Raw genomic sequence first — 21,005 nt, 5'->3', positions numbered from 1 at the left:
ACTCAAGTAAGAGTAAATGAGTCATCTGGTGAAAAGCTACCTTAAGTAATTACCAAGTGAGCTATGCTGAAGTGAACAGCACCTCCATTATCAACAATTAATGTTAACTGACTAGTCAAATGCTGTCTGGGTTTGTTACGACGCAGGACCTTGCAAATCCCTCAGTAGCTTGCAAAATTCATTGGCTAGCTCATATTAATTCATATATGTTTCTACACATTTAGATATCTATAAGATGTCTGATTGCCTGCTGTGTTAAATATATTGAAGTGCCACTACAGCCTTTAGGTAACACATTATCCTGAGTGTTACCGTAGTGGCACTTCAGTATATTTCACTATATTGTAATCGCTACTGAAAATCAAAGCTTTCTTACTGTAAAACCTCAAAAGATCTGGCTAGCTACTCTAGCTCACTCAGCTAGCTAATGGCTTATCTGTACATGTCCTCAGGTTGGATGATGAGCTGTGAAATAACAATGTCATACCTCCACGGCTTTTGGCTTGCATATTTTCCTCGCATGATTATGCTGTTTCTTTCGAAGAATTTAAAACTGAACATATCTCATAAATTGGTCTAGGGAAGCTCATCTGTCTCAACCGTCTCAGACATTGCTGCTGACTAAGCATTTGGCACCTGAGGTGTAGACTATCAGTAGGAAACTACTTTATTTTGATTGGGTCCTGAAATTTAATTATTTAAAATGTGCAAGTACTGTCTTTTAATTGGCTTAAATTATCTTGGGGTTAAATGCATTATTATTATTTTACTTTGAAACTGTGATTAAAAATGAATGTAGCTGAATATTTTTTTAAAAAAGTTGAATATTTAATTTTTTTTCATTCAAATTAAGTAAAAGTACTATGATTTAATTATACACAAAAGAAGTACAGTTTCACTGAACCATGTACTCAAGTACAGTAATGAGCGTACATGTAGTTTGTTGCTTTCCACCCCAGTAGATTTAAAATGAATTCTGAGACATCAGTGCCAATATGTTCCACTTCTCAAAAGCAACATCCCATCTACTTTGCTTATGAATAATCCATTTAGTGTATTTTTCCTCATTATATCCACCTGTGTACGCATCCTTTAAGAAAAAGGGTCTAAATTCATGTGCTGCATTATTTCAAAAATGGTTTTGTTAATCAATTAATTGATTTGTTCAAACGCTAGTTTTCCATTTGCCGTGTCTCGGAGCTGTAATGTTAATGTAGCAGGGCAAAAGGAGAAAAAAAAAAAGGCAGCGTCTGTTCTTAATGAGGCTCTCACATCCAAGGTCAATAGAGTCAGCAGTAATCATTAGTGCTTAGTGCTAATGAGTAATTACTGCATAGCTAATCAGTGGTAAATCAACAGCAAAACAACAAGACTACTGCACAGAAAGGCTACCATTCTGAAAAGATGCAAGGAGACAGTCAAATAAGGGTCAGAAAAAGCTTGACAAATTTTCTATTGTTGAAATAATTGCAAATTCCTCAATTAATTAAAAGTACAGCCAGAGAGACCTAATTCTTTAAAAAGGAGACTGCAGAACTAGCATGTAGCTAGTAGGTCTTGTATGCACAGCACAAAACAGTATGAGTGCGCACAAAATTACAGGTCATGCTTTATTACATTCACTGATGCAGCAACTCTTCTTGTCTCACCTGGCATGAAGGTCACAGAGTACCATACTTCTGACCAACGCAAACAAAACACTCCATCCTTATGACTGACGAAGGGAAAGATGGAGTGTGTAAGATAAGGAAAGTGAGAAGGGGGTATCTGATGGATAAAATTTCACCAGGAAGAAGTACATATGCTGAGGAACAGACACTGTATCCTTCAGCCCTAAAGCATAAAACACCCACACTTGGACAGAGAGCAAGAGACAGAGAGAGAGAGAGAGAGAGATGGACAGAATGTTAGCAGACTGAAGAAAATCAGAGACTAGATTTAAATTAAGAGCATCATAGAGAGACGAAAGGAAATAGAAATGTGGCAAAGGAAGATAGTGTGGGAAAAAAGGCAAGTGCACTTTTGACACACTAAAGCCATCTGAAACTATTTTCATTTTGTGCCTAACAAGTATATAAGAGGGTAAATAAAATAAAAATAAAAAGACAGCAGCTTCAGTGAAGACACTTCAGATTGAGACAAACAGAGAAGGGCAGGACAGGTGTTAGATTACAGAGAGAGAGAGAGTGAGAGAGAGAGAAAGAGATCAAGTGGTGCAGCGATGTTCATGCTCATTCGAGACGGACAGGGAGGGGGAGGCAGTGGTGGCGGGATGAGCGCTGTACCGGAGAGAACGCCAAAACAGGTGTGTGGACATGTCTATGGGTGAAAACCTACAAAAAAATGCACACTTATGTGTTTCTTATGCTTTCTAGAGATATCTCAGATAAGTGTTTCTACTATAACATACAGATTTTGGGAGTTTTATGGTCTGAGTTTAATGCAGGAGTGTGGCTGGACATGGATACATGAATTAATTATTGTGTCTATTTCATCTTATTTTATCATCTCATTTTATCACTGATGATGGTTAATAAGCTAAGAATTTCATTCATATTTGTTGCAATTAAGCTGATATGTATTCAAATTAGATTCAAAATATCAAAACATTTTTATGATGATTAATGATTAATGACTTACTGGCTATTAAAAGTGTTATTTGCGTCATGAAATGAGATGTCTTCCTTCCAAACAAAAGATTCCACATTGTTATTGTATAAGTTACTGATGTTAGTGGTTTGTCAGGCTTGATGATGTAAGATGTCGTTAGTAAAACCGAACTGAAACTTATTCTCAATTAAAGTAATTTGCTTCTCACCACAATTAGGTGATTTATTGATTTATCTTCATTGCCGAGACTTTAGTTAAACAACATATGCAGTGGCTTTAGCTTCCTGGCTTGCTTTGAATCAACAGTAAGAGCAGCAAGCTGATATATCCAGGACTGAAGGCTCATGTTCTATTAAAACCCAAGGCTCCTGTATAGTCATTACCTAGAGCTCGTTTGACCAGACATGAGATCTTGAGTTCTATTAACACTGGATAATTCAGAGCCAATTCAAAGATCTTACAGTCTACCAACACTGGGCATGCATGGATCCAGAGGTCTCTCATTTTACAAACAGTCCAGTCCAGAGATCTTAACTTGACAAACATGTTATGCCAATCTGGAAATCCTACATTATACAACACTAGGTATTATACAACACTAGCCAATTCAGAGATGTTACAGTCTATCAACATTGGGCACTCATGTTGTGTGAATCCAGAGGTCTCCCATTTTACCAACACTGGGTGCTCATATTGAGCTGATCTGGAGATTTCAGTTTCTGACAACACTGAGTACTCATGTTAATGTGGAAATGTCTGGTGTTCATGTTAATCCAAAGATCTCAGGTTCTATCAACACTAGCAATTTATGTTTTGCCAAACCAGATATGTTGTTTTACCAACATGTTTTTCATATCGAGCTGATTCAAAGATCTCAATTTCTGGGTACTGGGTACTCATGTTAATTTGGAGATCTCAAGTTCTACCGACACTGGTTGGTCATGTTGCGCTAATTTGGAGATCTCATGTTCTACCAACACTGGGTACTTGTGTTAATGGAGAGATCTCAAGTTCTGTCAACACTGGGTACTCATGTTAATTTGCAGATCTCAAGTTCTGTCAACATTGGGTACTCATGTTGTGCCAATCCAGATATCTCATGTTCTTCTAACACTGGGTGGTCATATCAAACCAGTCCGGAGATCTCAAGTTCTATCAACTTCAGGTACTCATGTTAATCCAAAGATCTTTAAATTCTGCCAATACTGGGTACTCATATTTTGTCATTCTGGATATCTCATCTTCTACAAGCACTGGGGAGTCTTATCAAGCTGATGCACAGATCTTATTTTCTGACACTGGGTAATCATATTAATTTGGAGATCTCAAATTCTACCAAGCCTGGGTGGTCAGGTTGTCCTAATTTGGTGATCTCATGTTCTACCAACACAGGGTACTCATATTGAGCCAATCCAAAGATCTCAAGTTCTCCCTGTATGAAATACTATCAATTCCAGAGGCTCATGTTTTCCAGAACTGTCAGCTTGTCTTCAGACAGCGCTGGTGTTTTACCACTAATGAGTGCCCAGGTTGTGCCAGTACTGACAGCTTTGTTAACCAGAGAACTCATATTTTGCCATTTCCAAGGTCATACATTAACATGTACTAAAAGTGCATTTTCTAACAGAACTGAAATTTGGAAATTTTGTGTTTAATCAAATATGGGTGTTTTTAAAGAAGCTGCTGATGTTCCAGCAGTATCTAGCAGTGTTACACCTGACCCATCTTGTGCACAATGTCAGTAGTCATTACTGCAGGATCAGCTGCTTTAAAAAGGATCAGATATGTGAACATGGGTCAAGTGTGTACATGCCCCATCTCTTGACTGTGCTACATGATATTATACGGTCTTCCTGATGCCAATAGGTCCAAGCTGCCATTAAGAAGACAGTGGAGAAACAGAAGAAGCAGCTTGAAAATGGTGAGGCCATTGACAACCCACCTAAATCTAATGGGGGACGGAGACAGAGTCTGTCTACACCACTTGAAAGAACAGGAGATGGGGATGAAGGCGAGGATGTAGAGACGGTAGCTGAGACAAAGCAACAGCGAGGGAAAAAGAACGCTGACCTAAAGCCCATTGTGGATTCAGTGTTTGGTCAAGTAAGAATGCATAATGTATATATGTAATATGCACACACACACACACACAAACACACAAGTAACCTGCACAAATAATGCACATAGCCTCAAGAAAATTAACCATGTTCTTCTGGTGAAAAAAAAAAACAATTGTTTGCAAACTATGCTACTATGGCATGGATGACATGTTTACTATTACTAATTTAATAGTTAAAGTACCAGAGTGAATCCATGGTCAGGTCTTTAGTTACTGTGAAGTGCCACAGTAAATTCATTGTAGATGTTTGATAAAAAATTATGAATACAATACTGTAACAAAACTGCAGTAAACCACATAGAATTTATGCAAGGGCACAGATACTTGAGCGTTTTATTTCCTCAATTTAGTTCCTCAATAAGTGCTAAATCAGACAAGCCGATTACTACACAGATCAGAAATGCAGTGTCCTATTTGTCTACAGACTATAAACATTTACTTTAGTTTTCTGTTCATTGAAATACTCACAAGTATATATAACTGGGATATTTTATACTCAGCATTTTGAAAGGATACAGAACATAATTACATAAAACATACAAGACTGCCCAAATTCTACTTGGAAAGATTAACAAGTACACATGTACACTAAAAGTCTTTTCATTAGCAGGTCCTGTGTGGTCAAGCTTTGTCCCTCTGAGTCATTGCTCTACTGAATAATTTAACGTCTTTTGAGATCCTCTATCTCTTCAGCGATATTTCTCCTCTTCCTGACTAAGTTTACATGCATATGTTACACTATAACTTATTAACAGCTGTGGCTAAGTAGAAAAAAAAGTAGGACTTCCTCTTTTGGATCTTGTGAATAACATGCTTATTTTCTAAATAATTCTATTTCAGTCAACCATCCAGGCAACTGGAAAACATCATCCTAATTAATTATTGTCACTATATTCATTTAGCTACAAGTGTACTGGGCTTTTAGTTAGGTGAAATTTGTTTATATGTTTTAATAAACTTTTATATAAATAATATTTAAGCAGAGAATCATGGTTGAAAGTTTAAATACCAGTGACCAGGCTCATCCACTTTATTAGGAACCCCTGTACACTTGCTTGTTCATGCAATAATCCAATCAGACAATCATGTGTCTCCATCTGAATGAAGAAAAAATTGACCTCAGTGACTTTGACCTTGGCATAGTTGATGGTACTAGACAGGCTGGTGTGAGTATTTCAGAAACCGCATTTTTATATACATCGGAATAAACAGTTTAAACAGAATGGTGCGAAAAACAAAAAATCTCCGAGCTGACAGGAGGACTATGTAAACCCTTTTCAACCGCAGTGAGCAGAAAAGCATCTCAGAATGCACAGCATTTTGAAACTTGGGGAGTATTGTGTACAACTGGAGAAGACTACATGGATACAATAATGTCTGTTCATGAGCAGGTCATGTTAATATTATATACTTCGACAGTCATGTGGTACAGACACACAAAGGTTTTCCTAATTAATCTCTGCTACTCTGCCTTTAGCTGACTCTCTGAATACTTCCTCACAAAGCATATTCCCTTCCAGTTAAATGGGTAAGTGATTGACTGGCATAAGATAAAAGATAACACGCGTGGCCTGTTTTCATGAGCTTCACTCTCGAGTTGGTGACCTCTGTTTTGTGGTATTGCATTCCTGTGCTAAGGATAATCTTGCTGTAATCACTCGGTACTGACATTTTATAGCCAGAGAGAAGGGAACAGAAAAGACACCCAATCTCATACGCTCACCTTCCTGGGAAAGACTATAGCCTCATGATTTTTTAACTGTCTTTAGAAGCAAGCTACATGTATTTTTCCCAAAATCTATAGATCTGATTGAGCAAAGTTCACCAGAAATGGACAGAAAAGATGACTATTTGAATATACAGAGTGGTGACAGATTAAAGGAAAAACTGGTGGTTCTGTTATACTGTTATAGGGAATTTCTTGTCCCCTTAGTATGAAGCATCACTACGAATCAATACAAAGTACTTCCGATGGATCACCTTTATCCTATGATGAAACATTTCTATCCTGATGGGAGTGGTCTCTTCCAGGATGACCCCTTCCCTATTAACATGGCAGGAAAATGATGTCAGTCATATGCTCTGGCCTTCACAGTGACCAAACCTCAACCCAGTTGAACTCCTTGGAGTGATGTGTTAGACAGCACATCAAAACACCAACTGAGGAAATATATTTAGGAAGAACAGTGTTCATCACTCTAGGATATGTTCAGAGATGTGTAGAATCCATACCAGGGGAGCATTGAAGCTGTTCTGGACTCTCTCTGGTTCTGGACTTATAGTGGCCCAAAACCTTATTAACACACTTGGTCCATTACCTGTCTGTATATGTTGTCATCTGCCTGTATATGTCGTATAGTAGTAAGTAACTTATCAGGTAGATATCTGGATTTGTACACACTGACTCTGTCTCCCAGTTTCCCCAGCAACTGTCTAAAGCAGATAAAGTAAAAACTGAACCTGAACCAAGTTCCCAAATGCGCCATAGTGTACCCAAAATAATACTCACACTACTATTGAACAACGATCTTTTTTTTGCTACATTTCTGGTAGGAAATCACTTTCTAGCTGGTAGCAGAAATCATGTTGAATTCATGTATGTTTCTAGAATGGTTTCTTCAAGTCTTCACTTCACAGGAATTTGTAAATTAAGCTCTACATCTATATAATGCATCTTTTCAGAGATGGTACTACTTTTCCAGAGGGAGGAAACTGTGTTGGGAAAACTGGATAAAACTTTAGCAGAACAGCTTTGCCACTTTCTATCATGTCTGTCTCATCCTAAGACCTTTACTGTAAGAGGACAACAGTTGTAGTTTTGAATTTTTATGTTATGTAGTTGTGTATTTTAAACATTTATGATGGAGTTCAACCACTTAAGCTTTTGCTCTAACTGAGTTCAGAGTAAACAGGCTTTTTGTTTATTACTCCATACAGGGAAAGGTGTTGAAATACTTGTCTGTAGTGATAATTTTTAAAAAAATGTACTGCTGCAATAACAAGTACTGGTGGAAAATCAAGTTTATGTGTCCTCATAACTGCTCCAACCATAGTCCAGGCTATCTACATATAAAAGGGCAAGGTATTTTGGCTAAAGATGTTCGCCAACAACAATGGCATATTCTTCAATGTAAGCAAATTAATTACACCCACAGTTCTAAATTTGTTTGGTTTGGTTTGCAAACTCCGTGGGGCAAATTACTGATTTTAATGGATCAGGTACAATATAATATCTAACCAAATCCTAAAAGGGATATACGCTTCTGCTGCCACCTAATGTCTAATGTCACTCGTACACCAGACATCTATACACACACACACACACACATATATACACATGCGCACACACACAAAGTGTGCTATGTGATACAACACATAATTACTCAGGCTCTGAAATGCAAGCTGTCTTGTTGACAGCAATCCCATAGCAAGAATGACCTCATTTGATAAGACCTAGATGCGTGCACACACACACACACACACACACACACACACACACAGTTTGACCCAGCGGTCACCTGGTTATAGACTGACATCTAAATGCAATGGTACAGTTATGAATGTGAATCATTACTGCTTAAAAACACACCAGTATGTAGTGCAAGCAGTGGACTAAAATCTATTAAAGAGCACCAAACGCATGTGTCATAGAGCCATAGAGAGACATATAGTATTACTGGGGTGAGTGTGAGTACTTTTGTGTACGTGTATGAGTATACAGGCAGATTAATGTGGATTATAGTCCAGGCTGTCTTGCAAAACCTGGTAACAGAAGCTAGATTTTGCTAAAATACAAGCCAAAGAGTGGCAGATGAAGTCCCTTACACGCCCGTGTAGTGATTAGATTAGGATTAAAGCATGCAGACATAGACACACAATCAGCAAAACACCACACAAACATGTAAAGTCAGCTCTACCAGTCCTTACAAACCCTGATTTGCCCACTTGTGCTGTACTTTCCTTCCCTTTTTCCTATTTCTTTACTCTCTCTTTTCCTTTCACCATCCATCTGTATGTATTTAATCTGAAATGTGGGATTAAAAAGGGTCATTTTCTTGTCTAATACTCACTCTGCCCACCCCTTATTCTCTCATCCAGCTTGTAAAAGTCATTTGCATGGGGCAGCAATCTGTGGTAAGAAGGCAGGCATGAATGAGAAGCAAGAGTCATGGAAAGGATGTAAAATGAGACATTGTTAAGAAGTGCAAAATGCAGGTTGTGTTAAGGTTGTTAATGCTTGCTTGACACTAATTGGAGAGTTTTTAAAAGGTGAGTGAAATTAACATAGAGACTTACTTGCGTCATTATCTTAGATGGACTTATCTTAGTGGGCACAGGACAGTCAATGTGATGAGATAAGATGAGATGAGAGTAATTAATTAAACTGAAAATGTGGAACGAGGACTTTTTGTAGCGTGTAGAATATGAGCACTGCACCATTCTGTAAAGTCATTACATAGAAAGAAAGGACGAGGAAGAAAGAAAGTAAAAAAGAGAGAAAGGGATAGAGGAAAAAAGAATATCAGATCTCTGAGGACTAATGGGAAACTGCACCAATCCAGTGAAACACAAAACAAAAAAGGTAAGGTATGTGTTTAAGTTTTAATGCTATTGTGTGTTACAAGATGTGCCTATAACAGTGAAATTCAGGAACATAATACTGTACTGTATGTGACATGTCTGATAAATTATAATGCCATGTTGAACAAAAAATTAAAAAGTTAATGGTCCCGTCAATTTGTAATTATTGTCATTTTAACACACTTTGTACTCAGATTTTTGATTAAAGACATATCCGGAACAAGTCCTAATTACTTTGTGTGTCTTAACTGATATCTGGCCCCTCCATAAGAGTGTGCCAGAGAGTAATGGATTGACCAATGGGGCGGGGTCAGTGTCACCTGGACCCTGCCCATCTGAAGTGTCTGATGGGACGAAGGAGATAATCTCTGAGTTTAAACAGCCTCTGAATGCGCTGGTCCAAAACTGCACTCTGCTGCACAACATCGTCGGACCTGCGTGCATCTTCCTCAGGCAGGGCTTCTCTCAGGCTCAGCTCGTATGTATGCAGAAATCTGATCTTATCATCAGTATATTAACAAAAACCCCACGTCTGCCATTTGCATCATCATGTGGACAAACCATCATGGAAGCTCCTGTCATGCCCTCAGCTGTCATCTTCATGCAGTACGCGCTTAATGATGTGGCTCTGCACTTGTTTACGTCTATGGGCTTGGGAACGCTTTGGCTCATGAACATATTTATTTTGATAAGAATGATCTGCTATGATGTTAAAAGAGATTGTTTTGGATTCTGGTCTAATGCTGGCCCAAAAGTTCAAAGGTGTGACACTACAGTACACATCTTTAGTGTTACAGATCATTCAAAGTTAGAACCTACTTCATGTTAATACAGCTAACACAGCTTCTTGAAAGCCTGTCTATCATGTAAGTTTATCCCAGAGACTTCATTATTTGAAGAAAAAAAAATCTATTGGACAACTTCAGGGTTCGATCTGTAGCATGGGATACTGTCTTTAGCTTGGGATACTATACTGGAATTTTGCATGTTCTCCCCATGTATGTGTGGGTTTCCTCCAGCTTCTCTTCAGTATCCTCCCACCTCCTAAAACACCCATTACTAAATTCAAAATGAAAAATACTAAATTTCATGCATTTTTTTTTTGCTCCCAAGTATAAAATAAGTGAAATGGAAAAGTGCAGTCTGTGATTTTTTTAATACTTTTTTTTTTTTTTTAATTATCTCTGCCACTAATGAAACATCTTCTCAGAAGAAAAACAAGGGTCTCTCTGGAGCTCCGGGCTCCATAAACGAGAAAAAAAAAAAAAAACCCTAACAACATGCACCACCAATATGCATCTAATCAGAACCAGGCAGCATACTTATTGTATATGCCAATAATATTACTGCCCTTTTTCACTAGCATGTATGCGTTCTAATATAGGCAGGGATTATACATGTGGTTTGGGGTCATGACTCTGGAGGGAACATTGAAGGAAAAAGCTGAAATAAACAGCTAATTTCTGCCAAAGTCACTGTCTATATCTTTAAGGCACCGTCTCATCATCAAAGCTCATTTAGCTATGAAAATGCCATTCTTTTTCCATCCATTAAACATTTTGATCATGTCACTGTTGATTAATGCTGATTTGACATGGAATGACTCCTTTGTTATTTTTTGAGACACCTAATAACCAATCAATGACATTCTCAAAGTACTCATCACTACTGATCAATCAATAAAAGAGAAAAGTATTTATTGATATACAGGATATACACTGTGATCCTCCAGTGGAAAGCTACTTTATATCATGGCAACCGTTGTTCAAAATCTTAAGAAGACAATATTTGTTTTCAGAACTCTCAAGTGATGGCATGTAAAATGACAACCAACAGAATAACAGAAAGGTCCGTATCTAATGGTGGATTGCCCAAAATGAATGAGACTGGAGAGGATTAGCTACAGAAGGTCGGTTGGGGGTCCATCCAGAATAATCCACTGAAAGTAGTATTAGTATTACCAATAACATTGTAAATGGAATAAAGCATCACTTCTGGGATTTTCTCTTGGAGCACTAAAGTGAACAGCCTCATCCATTATGTTGACAGTGTGGACAATGTGATTTTGTGTGTGCGTGTGTGTGTGTTGTGGGGTCTTCCTCAAGCTAAACCTTTTTAAATCTCTTTATCTGAGGCTGTTGCCATGCAACACTTAAGCTAGCCATTGTGTTGAATCACATACTAATATATAGTGTGTACTGAAGGATTCTCACTGTTCCACATGCTCATTTTCACTCCTCTTTAACCCCTCATTGATTTTTGCTCACTTATCTCTTGCATACTTTTGAAATTTTCTAGTAGTGGGATGCTCAATTTGATGAACCTGAGAGTGAGAGAGAGGGAGAAAGGGGGAGAAAAAGGGGTGATGCAGGGAGAGTTTCTATATCTTAGGTAGTAAATGTGTCTTTTTTTTATATATCCAACAGGACAGGGATCTCCGTCCAGAAGAGATAGAAGGTACTTACAGAAACCATACACAAGCCTTAATGTTGGTAGAGAGCACAGCTCATCAAATTAAGCCTGCTGTGTGTGTGTGTGTGTGTGTGTGTGTGTGTGTGTGTGTGGGTGGGTGTAGAGCTGCGGATGGCTTTTAAAGAATTTGATAAGAACAAAGGCTACATCAGCTGTAAGGACCTGGGCGAGTGTATGAGGACTATGGGATACATGCCGACAGAGATGGAGCTCATTGAGTTGAGTCAGCAAATTGGTTAGTGACATCTCTAATCATGTATTATATAATTATGTTATTATACATACTATTATGTATTATATGATGAGGTTATATTATGTACTATACATACCACTGTCAACTTATAATACGTATAATTGTTAGATATAGTTGTTATCTCTATATATATACAAAATATATATTTACTAGATAAAGAGGCTATATTATGTACAGTATAATGATGTTATTTAATGTACTATACCACTTGTGGATTTGGGAGTGGGGGGCAAGTGTCCTCTAGGGTGCCCCTATAGTGGAGAAAAATGCCCTCTAGGGTGCCCCTACACGCGAGAAAACATGATGAAGTGCCCTCTAGGGTGTCCATCCAGTCGGGAATATGTGATGCGGTGCCCTCTGGGATTTCCCTGCATGCAGGGAAATATGATGAAGTGCCCTAATAAGTGCCCTTCCATTGGAGAAAACTAGATGCAGTGTCCTATAGGCTCCCTTACATGTGAGAAAATGAGATGAAGTGGCCTCTGGGTGCTCTTATGGTTGAGAAAATATGTCCTCTAGCATGCTTCTATAGTAGAAAAAACATGAGTTAATGCCCTCCAGGTGCCCCTGTTTTTTTTAAAGCGTTATGTTCTATATAATATGTTATGTACTATGTATAGCATTATATATGCTATATAGCAGTGTATACTATGTAGGTGTGCTGTGATATCTGGCACCAAGACATTAGTAGCAGATCCTTTAAGTTGTGTAAGTTGCGAGGTGGGGCCTCCATGAATCAGACTTATTTATCCAGCACATCCCACAGATGCTCGATCAGACACACACGCACCCAGCCATTCACACGATGTAAAAGAAATCGTGATACATCAAACCAGGCCACCTTCTTCCACTGGTCTGTGGTCCAGCTCAGATGCTTATGTGCCAATTGTAGGCACTTTCGGCAGAAGCCAGGGATCAGCATGGGCACTCTGTGATGCACTGTGTGTTCTGACAACTTCTATCGTAGCCAGCATTAATTTTTCAGCAATTTGTGCTCTAGAAACTCTTCTGTAGGATCTGACCAGATAGGCTAGCCTTTGCTCCCCACACGCATCAGTGAGCCTTGACCCTCCATGACCCTGTCGTCAGTTCACTGGTTGTCCTTCCTTGGACCACTTTTGGTAGGTACTAACCACTGCATACTGGGAACACCCCACAAGACCTGCCGTTTTGGAGATACTCTGACCCAGTCATCTGGCCGTCACAATTTGGCCCTTGTCAAATTTTTCCTGCTTCCAGCACATCAACTTCAAGAACTGACTGTTCATTTGCTGCCTAATATAACCCACCCCTTGACAGGTGCCAATGTAATGAGATAATCAATGTTATTCACGTCACCTGTCAGTGGTTTTAAAGTTATGGCTGATTGGTGTAGTATATGAGGCATTCTAAGTTTGGAGAATTATTAGAGAATTATTGTTGGACAATTATTAACAAGTAACAAGTAAATGCTAGTGTGTGTGTGTGTGTGTGTGTCCTGCAGGCGGTGGCAAAATCGACTTTGAAGAGTTTGTGGAACTGATGGGCCCCAAAATGCTTGCAGAAACAGCAGACATGATTGGAATCAAAGAATTAAAAGATGCCTTCAGAGAGGTCCCTGTACACACATCATACTCTTAACAGACTGTACATGATCACAAGTTTATCACACCTTCTCTCACACACCTAAATACAACTCGTAAGCTTTCTTAATTCACTTATGAGCTAAACAGACCTAGATAAATGTTACATAGTGCAGTAGTGCAGTGGACTCCAGATGAAGAATGAGAATGAATCACCTTAAAGGAACATCCTAGTATATTTCAACCTAATCCCTATCCTCTGTGTGTGTGTGTGTGTGTGTGTGTGTGAGAGAGAGAGATTGGACATTAACTTCAACACAGTTCCCTGTACTGAGAAAAGCCTGGAATACCTCTTTACTCAAAACGTACTTACAATGGAAGTCTAAGGGCAGTTGTTGAATTCTGTCATGAATTCTGAATGATTTTCTGATTTCTGTCATGAATTCTGAATGAATTCTGAAAAATTCAAAACGTTGACTACAACTTGCAACAGAAAATGTCTCAAGACGAGACATACGTGAGAGAAAGCCTCACCAGTGCTGCTTTAATGTACATTTTTCCAGTGTTGGTGCAGTACAGAAAAAAGTAATTCCAGTCACTTACACTTACCTGATATTTTTGTGGTATACATGTGTGATCAGGACAAAATTTGGTCCCCTCTATGAAAAGATGAACCATACAGATTTAAAGTTTAATTTACAAAAATACACAATTTGCATAACTGTGTTTTGTTGCCCAAATATCTGCCCTTACACTGCCGTTATGAGTGAGTTTGAAGTCATTAAGTTTTCAGATCTTTTCTCAGTACAAGAAGATGGTTTGAAATTTTTGTGCCTGATGCCATGACTAGAGTATTCTTCTTATATGGAAATTGTCAGGTAACATATCAGTTGTAAACATCTAGGTCCACTAATGTAATGCCCACATGACAAACATCCAGAAATGAAATTAAAGTGTGCACAATGCATCAACAGAAAGAAGACAAATGCTTAGTGTAGTTACTATGATCTATGCCATTGTCGTCATGGAAATGTCTAGACTCTAATTAGAACTCAAATATCTGTCACTTTATTAGTGCATTGTGCACAATTTAATTTTTGATGAGTTATCATACTAATAAAATAAACATTAGCAAGGCGTGCACTATTGCATTGGGCTTTTTTTAATAAACAATGAGCTTGGGTCATATTTCTCAAACATGATCAGTGTTTGCCCATCATTCTGACCTGCAACTCCATTTATCTTTAGAGCAAGTCTCACTCTGAGATATTACTTATATTGGACTCACTGGTGATATTTTGCTACACAGTTTGACTCGAATGGCGATGGGCAGATCAGCATTAGTGAACTGAAGGAGGCCATGAAGAAACTGATGGGCGAGCAGCTGAACACGAGAGACATTGATGAGATCATCCAGGATGTGGACCTCAATGGAGACCGGCAAGTGGACTTTGAAGGTCAGAAAAAAAGAGAAAAAGACAGAATGTCATCTTTAAAATAAACATACTGTATAATACGGATTGCTACAGTGGTCCAAACACCGCCATGAAAGAAATCTAGTACAAAAATAACAGTAAAAATGTATAAGCAGTACATAAGTGAAATGTAGTAAGTACATTAAACAGAGAAGAAAAAAAATAATTAAATACATGCATAAGCAAAAAGAATGCATTGCTTATAAATGCATTACTGGGGACTCACTGCTTAATTTCCTGCTATAATATTTTCTGTTTTCTCCACTTAAACACATTAATTTTAATTCCCCTGCTTTAACATATTTAAGACAGATTTCCTGTTTCCCCTGCTGTAACACACACGATTTCCAGAGATTTAATAGACATGAATTCTATGTGCACATTGTTTTAATGTGCATGATTTCCTATTTTCTATGCTTTAATCTCAGTAATTTTCTTTTCTCCAGGCTTTAGTGTCCACAATTTGCCTGTTTTCCATGCTTCAGTGTGTATGATTTCCTGCTTTTCATGTTTTACTATGCATTATTTCCTGTATTCTTTGCTTTAAAGTGCATAATTTCCTATTTTTAAAGTGTTTAATGTGCATGATTTCCTGTTTTGCCTTCTTTAATATGTATGATGCCCTATTTTCCATGCTTTGATGTGCACAGGTTCTTATTTTCTGTGCTTTAATGTGCCAAATTTTCTATTTTCTGTGCTGTAATTTGTATTATTTCCTGTTTTTCCTGCTTTAATATGAAAGACTACCTGATTCCTGTGTTTAATGTGCATGATGTCCTGTTTTCCACAATTTAATGTGTATGATTCCCTAATTCCCCTGCTTTATTTTCCATGCTCTGAACGATTCCCTATTTCCCAGGCTTTAAACTGCATGTTCCTAACAAGAGAAAGAGTAAGCTGTGATGTTTATGTGGGTGCCAAGAGCACCTTTAATGTCAACTTTCTCTGTCACTAGCTGTTTAAACTCAAATTTACCTGTTTTTGTTTTCTTTCTTTTCCCTGTAGAGTTTGTGAGGATGATGTCACGTTGACGGTTCATCACAGAGGATCTACCATAAATAATCTGTCATATAGCGCTGGAATAAAATAGCTATGACTGTTTGTTTTTTAAATGCAATTAAGTAATAATCAGATTTATTTTTTCAGTTTATCTGTATGTTAAAGGAAATATTTAATAAAGTAATTTCCTGTGGTTTACTAATGAATGTAGTTATTTGGATGGTTTCATTTTAGATTACAAAAATGTGTCTGAGGGGAAAAAAGATCATATAGAAGAAAGTTATAAAAGTACTGACCCCCCTACTGCAGCTCTAGGTTAAAAACCCTTCTATAATTTCAGGTTTATAAATATTAAATTAAGAATAATCTAAATTTAGCAAGTGCTATAAATTTTGCATGTACATCAAGAGGATGCTGTATTAGCCCAAAACTCCGCCAATTCAAGTGTTAGCACGTTTCATAAAAGTGTCTCTTCCTTCAAAAAGGGATGAATGGATTAATTAAATGGTAAAATAGTGATAGGGTGTAGAGAAGGGCTGTTGAACATACTGCCTGAGAAAAGATCTAGTCAGTCGAATACTTTTGGAATCACAACGTTTACGTGCTTTATACTCCCAAGTCTTTTCAGTTCCAAACTGTAACACTACAAAATATGGAAAAGTATAAGGGGTGAATACTTATGCAGAATATAAATTTGTGTTTTTTTTTTTTTTTTTTTTTATATCTGTTTTGTATGTGATATACATTCAAGGTAAAGGGCCGGAGCTGAGCAGATTTAGTCTGAGTAGGGTGCAAAGCCAATTCTCAGGTACGCGTATATGTAAAATATGACTGCATCCCAAATAACCGCATAGTTTTTTTCTTCTTCTGCTTCGTCTTGTTTATGGTCTCACTTCAAGAAGCGTCATAGTACTTGATAGTACCTGACCTCACATTTTATCAGTTCATGCGCAAGTGCACCATGTTCATTATACAATAAATACAATACACCCTACGTAGTGCACTATATGTGCAGTATGGAGTCATTTGGAAGGTCCTATGTCCTGTACACGTGTTGAGTTACCAAGAGACTGATGATGTTGTTGAGGTAGAGTGCCAATATGTCTAATATGTGTTATGATACGGGTGTAAAGAATTCACAAAAAGAAAAAAAAAGTATCAATTGTTTCATTTTTATTGAAAAGGTGACCAGGATTCTGTACATTTGATAAAGGGAGATGACTAAAGATCTCTTCTTCTCTCCCTTTTTCGTTCCATCCTCCTGAAAGGGTAGGGAAGGGAAGAGGTAATAAAAACTAAAATATGGAAGGAAAAACAAGAGTCATGGCGCATGAGCGAAAGAGAGGAGAGGAACTGAGTAGAGGAGGAAAGGCATATGCGTTATTCAGGAAGCTCAGGAACTTAAAAAGCTCCACTGGGATGCAAAATGTAACCTCGAGAGTCTCTAACTCCTAAACACCGTCTAGGTACACCAAGAATATTATCAAGGGGGGGTCACAGTGTCCTCAGACGTCTCTCCTCCTCTCCTTCCTCCGGCGGCCCTCTGCTTCTCCTCCGCTTCGTCTCTTCCGCTCCTGGCCTGGCCCTCACTTGCTGGCCATGGTGTAGCAGCCATGTGGGTGCCACTGCATGTCACGGATGCGCCTAATGGACTGCATCTGAGGGTAGCGAGCGCCATACTCGTTAAAGTGTCTATAGTCGCCCTTCTCCAGCAGGTACTGGCTGCCACGGTAGCCGGGGTATTGGTAGCCCACCCAGCTGAAAGACAAAAGATTCATGCATTCAGGACCATATGTTTACTATTGGCTTGTATTGTACCAGATCCTAACATAAAGGGCTGTATGTAATTGCCTTCCACACATAAATACTGTCTTTATACATCAATATCATTGCTAATTAGGCTTATCAGCTAGTTATAAAAGACTTTTATCATTTGTCATTTCTCACTGTCTTACTCATACATACTTATAATGAACTATACCAACTTAATCACAAATGTAGAAAGTTTGTTAAATTAAATCCAATTTAAACCTTTAAATATATGCATTAAAGGTGTAATCAGTGATTTTGGCAGAAGTGTTTTGAAAATGTTTTGATTTCTTCCAAATCCACGGCCCAGAAATACACTGACTAGGCCACATCACCCGAATGCTAGTGCAAGACAGGGGCTTTCTGAATTGACCAGCCAAATGATTGACAGGTGACTAGAGACACCTCCTTGTCCTGATTGGTTGGTTGTTGGTGGTCCACATTATTTGTTTTTCCAAACATTACAGAGCCGAGCCTGGAGTGCCACAGACACCAGAGTTTCTCCTCTAAGCAGATACTGTATCTGAACTTAACCCAAATATTACAAAAATTACTACCCAAACCCAACCTTTAAGTTTGTGCATGATTTATGTACCTGATAGCTGAATACTTACGTTCCACAGCTGACAAAGATGCTTCCTACTCTGTCGGTGAAGCCGTAGGAGTAGAGACTGGGCACGTCATCATCCATGATCTCCATCTTACGACCCTTGTAGTCACCCACCTCATACAGGCAGATCTTGTGCTTCTCAGGGTCCTGAGTAGGAACAGATAAGAGATACATAGGTAAAGCCATAATGATTAAAGCAGGGAAGAAGGGTCTGTGTGTGTGTGTATATGTGTGTGTGTGTGTGTGTGTCCACACCATTCTGACAGGTCTAAAAGACAGCAGGTAGTCGTTCTTCTGGCAGTTGCTCCAGGAGTCCCAGCGAGGGTAGTCGCCCTTCTCCAGGATGTACATCTCTCCGCAGAAGTTCATCTGCTCCCAACCCACAAAGCTGAAAACACAGCTCATGTGAGAGAAATGCTCATGAACACTGTGTATAGCACATAGACGGACTGTTTGTTGGAAACAAACTTACGGGCCGCACTCCACACGAAGTGAGCGGACCTTGTCCATGCCCATCTCACACACGTTCATGCACTCAGCATTGATCTCGATCATGCGGCCCTGGAAGTTCTCCTGGTCAAACACGTACATCTAATACAAATACAGAGAGAGTGTTAGGTTATTTTTTGATGAGTATGCACTTTTTTTGGAGAAATTATTTGCATGTCTCTGTGTGTGTGTGATTTTACCTTGTAGGCCATCATGCCCATGTCAGACTTCTTGGTCTGAGCGGCCTTGCCGTCGGTCTGAGAGGCGGTCATTTTATCGTCGTTGGAAGACATGATGCCTAGAGAGAAACATTTCAATCTGATATTTAGCAATATATCCATCAGGCAGCAAATCAATTAATTACAAAAGGATACCGAAGTATAATAATCATTATTATACTAATCCATTTTAATAACTAAGCTACATAGAGTCTTTACGTTGGAAATGAAGCCCGGATTAAAACTGAAAACACGAATGATCTCAAAACAAACCAAATTTAAAGTCCTAAAATAAAGTAGTTACTTCCTTACAGCCATCAGTTTCTATTCAACTGCTATACCATGTTTCACTGAATTTGAATTTGGGTATGTGTGTGTGTGCATGTGTGCTCTGTCTCACCTGTGTGTTGAGTACGTGTGTACTGGTGCCTGAGCTCACTCTGAGAGTGTGTGTGTAAAGCCAGGGCCACAGCTCTTATACCCTGGCGCTGAGTGTGTCAGGATTAACAGTTAACAATGAAAGTTGCTGAGTCCACAGAAAAGAAACATACACACAGAAAAGAAACCCCTCATCATCATCACAACAGTTAGGGTGACACAGAGAGAGAGAGAGAGAGAGAGAGAGAGAGAGATGCACAGAAAGTAATGGACAACCCCTAAAAATTTCACCTCAGTCACATACTATGTATTACATACTATGTATTAACATAGACATAGCATTTTATCTCCACATTTCTGGATAGAATATATACAGTAAAAGTGTTAAAGGTTATTTTAGATTTCATAAATTAAAAAAAAACCTCAACAATATGAGTGAGTCTGGCCATGATTTAATCCACAGTTTGTGATAGATATAAGAAATGACATTAATATCCTTACATTCAGGAATTACTGGTGAATAATGAATTTTACTAACCTTTAACTAACCTGTTTTATGACACGCACATATAATAGACACTGTGAAACTATAAAACAAGGATTGTACTTCTGTTTGGAGTTTAACATATTTAACAGTTGTTCATTGATTAATATGGATATGACACCAACATTCTGTATTATTATTATTATTATTATTATTATTATTATTATTCAGATTTAATAGCAACCATGAAATTTTCCCACATAAAAGCTCTTCACAACTTTTTGTATGAATAATATAAATGATATATATATAAAGTTAACCTGGGGTTAGGATGCAGGACTAGCATTTGTACCATTTCATGACTTTCTATGATATCAAACAAATTCTACTACATTTGAATTTATTTTTTTTAGGAGACCATTTTTTAAAATATAAAAATAACTTTAATATCTTCAATGCAATTGGGACTAATAGGTAATCCCTGATAGGTTTGTATTTGTTTGAACTGGTTTTGACTTGATTAGATGTATTGTTTTAAAGAGTTAAATAATGATTGACTGGATTAGTAATCAGACAAAATTAAAAAAGAAAAGAAAAAAAAATGATGAAATGTCTGGCATTTATTTTCATGGAAATGTAACTGAGTAAGAGTACAAGTGTTCATTTTCTAGACAGTTACAGTGCAAATTCCATAAAATGATACTTAAGTACAATTACAGTACAGTTCTTTCCACCTCTGGTATACTGATCTAGTAAGATCTGTTAGATATGACAGGCATGTTGGTAATGTAAGTTCAAATACATAAAATATACAATATAATTTTATAGTTTCACACTCTCTGAAAAAAATTACTAACGTGTACCTTTCTGTGTCACTCGCATAGTACCCTTAAGGGTACATTTTTGGCATCTTTAGTGTGTACCTTTCATCTGGACACATGTGTGC

General features: G+C 38.0%; 2 protein-coding genes across 2 annotated transcripts; one reads left to right on the top strand and one right to left on the bottom strand.

Annotated features, from left to right (window-relative positions):
- The first annotated feature begins 1,988 nt into the window (after nt 1-1,988).
- Nucleotides 1,989-16,253, top strand: cabp2b (calcium binding protein 2b). The gene is made up of 7 exons (XM_026940631.3): nt 1,989-2,305; nt 4,477-4,713; nt 11,737-11,767; nt 11,886-12,017; nt 13,519-13,628; nt 14,907-15,054; nt 16,078-16,253. The coding sequence occupies exons 1-7, from the start codon at nt 2,222-2,224 to the stop codon at nt 16,101-16,103; spliced, it is 768 nt and encodes a 255-aa protein (XP_026796432.3). The 5' UTR covers nt 1,989-2,221; the 3' UTR covers nt 16,104-16,253.
- Nucleotides 16,254-17,227: 974 nt separating this feature from the next.
- crybb1l1 (crystallin, beta B1, like 1) lies at nt 17,228-19,668 on the bottom strand. Its single transcript, XM_026940586.3, has 6 exons — nt 19,598-19,668; nt 19,180-19,277; nt 18,963-19,081; nt 18,746-18,878; nt 18,495-18,637; nt 17,228-17,829 (listed from the first exon to the last, which is right to left on the bottom strand). The coding sequence occupies exons 2-6, from the start codon at nt 19,270-19,272 to the stop codon at nt 17,658-17,660; spliced, it is 660 nt and encodes a 219-aa protein (XP_026796387.1). The 5' UTR covers nt 19,273-19,277; nt 19,598-19,668; the 3' UTR covers nt 17,228-17,657.
- Nucleotides 19,669-21,005: the final 1,337 nt, after the last annotated feature.

Source organism: Pangasianodon hypophthalmus, chromosome 7 (assembly GCF_027358585.1).
Source record: "Pangasianodon hypophthalmus isolate fPanHyp1 chromosome 7, fPanHyp1.pri, whole genome shotgun sequence".
Classification (NCBI taxonomy): domain Eukaryota; kingdom Metazoa; phylum Chordata; class Actinopteri; order Siluriformes; family Pangasiidae; genus Pangasianodon; species Pangasianodon hypophthalmus.
Note: the sequence above shows the minus strand (reverse complement) of the source record. Positions and strands in the feature narration are given on the sequence as shown.

Excerpts from the sequence above, each read along its gene's own strand:
- cabp2b (XM_026940631.3), top strand. The coding sequence starts at position 2,222 with ATGTTCATGCTCATTCGAGACGGACAGGGAGGGGGAGGCAGTGGTGGC. Across the intron at positions 11,768-11,885 it reads CCGTCCAGAAGAGATAGAAG|AGCTGCGGATGGCTTTTAAA; the intron begins GTACTTACAGAA and ends GGGTGGGTGTAG. Across the intron at positions 12,018-13,518 it reads TGAGTTGAGTCAGCAAATTG|GCGGTGGCAAAATCGACTTT; the intron begins GTTAGTGACATC and ends TGTGTCCTGCAG.
- crybb1l1 (XM_026940586.3), bottom strand. The coding sequence starts at position 19,272 with ATGTCTTCCAACGACGATAAAATGACCGCCTCTCAGACCGACGGCAAG. Across the intron at positions 18,879-18,962 it reads CTTCGTGTGGAGTGCGGCCC|CTTTGTGGGTTGGGAGCAGA; the intron begins GTAAGTTTGTTT and ends CTGTGTTTTCAG. Across the intron at positions 17,830-18,494 it reads ATCTTTGTCAGCTGTGGAAC|CTGGGTGGGCTACCAATACC; the intron begins GTAAGTATTCAG and ends TTTGTCTTTCAG.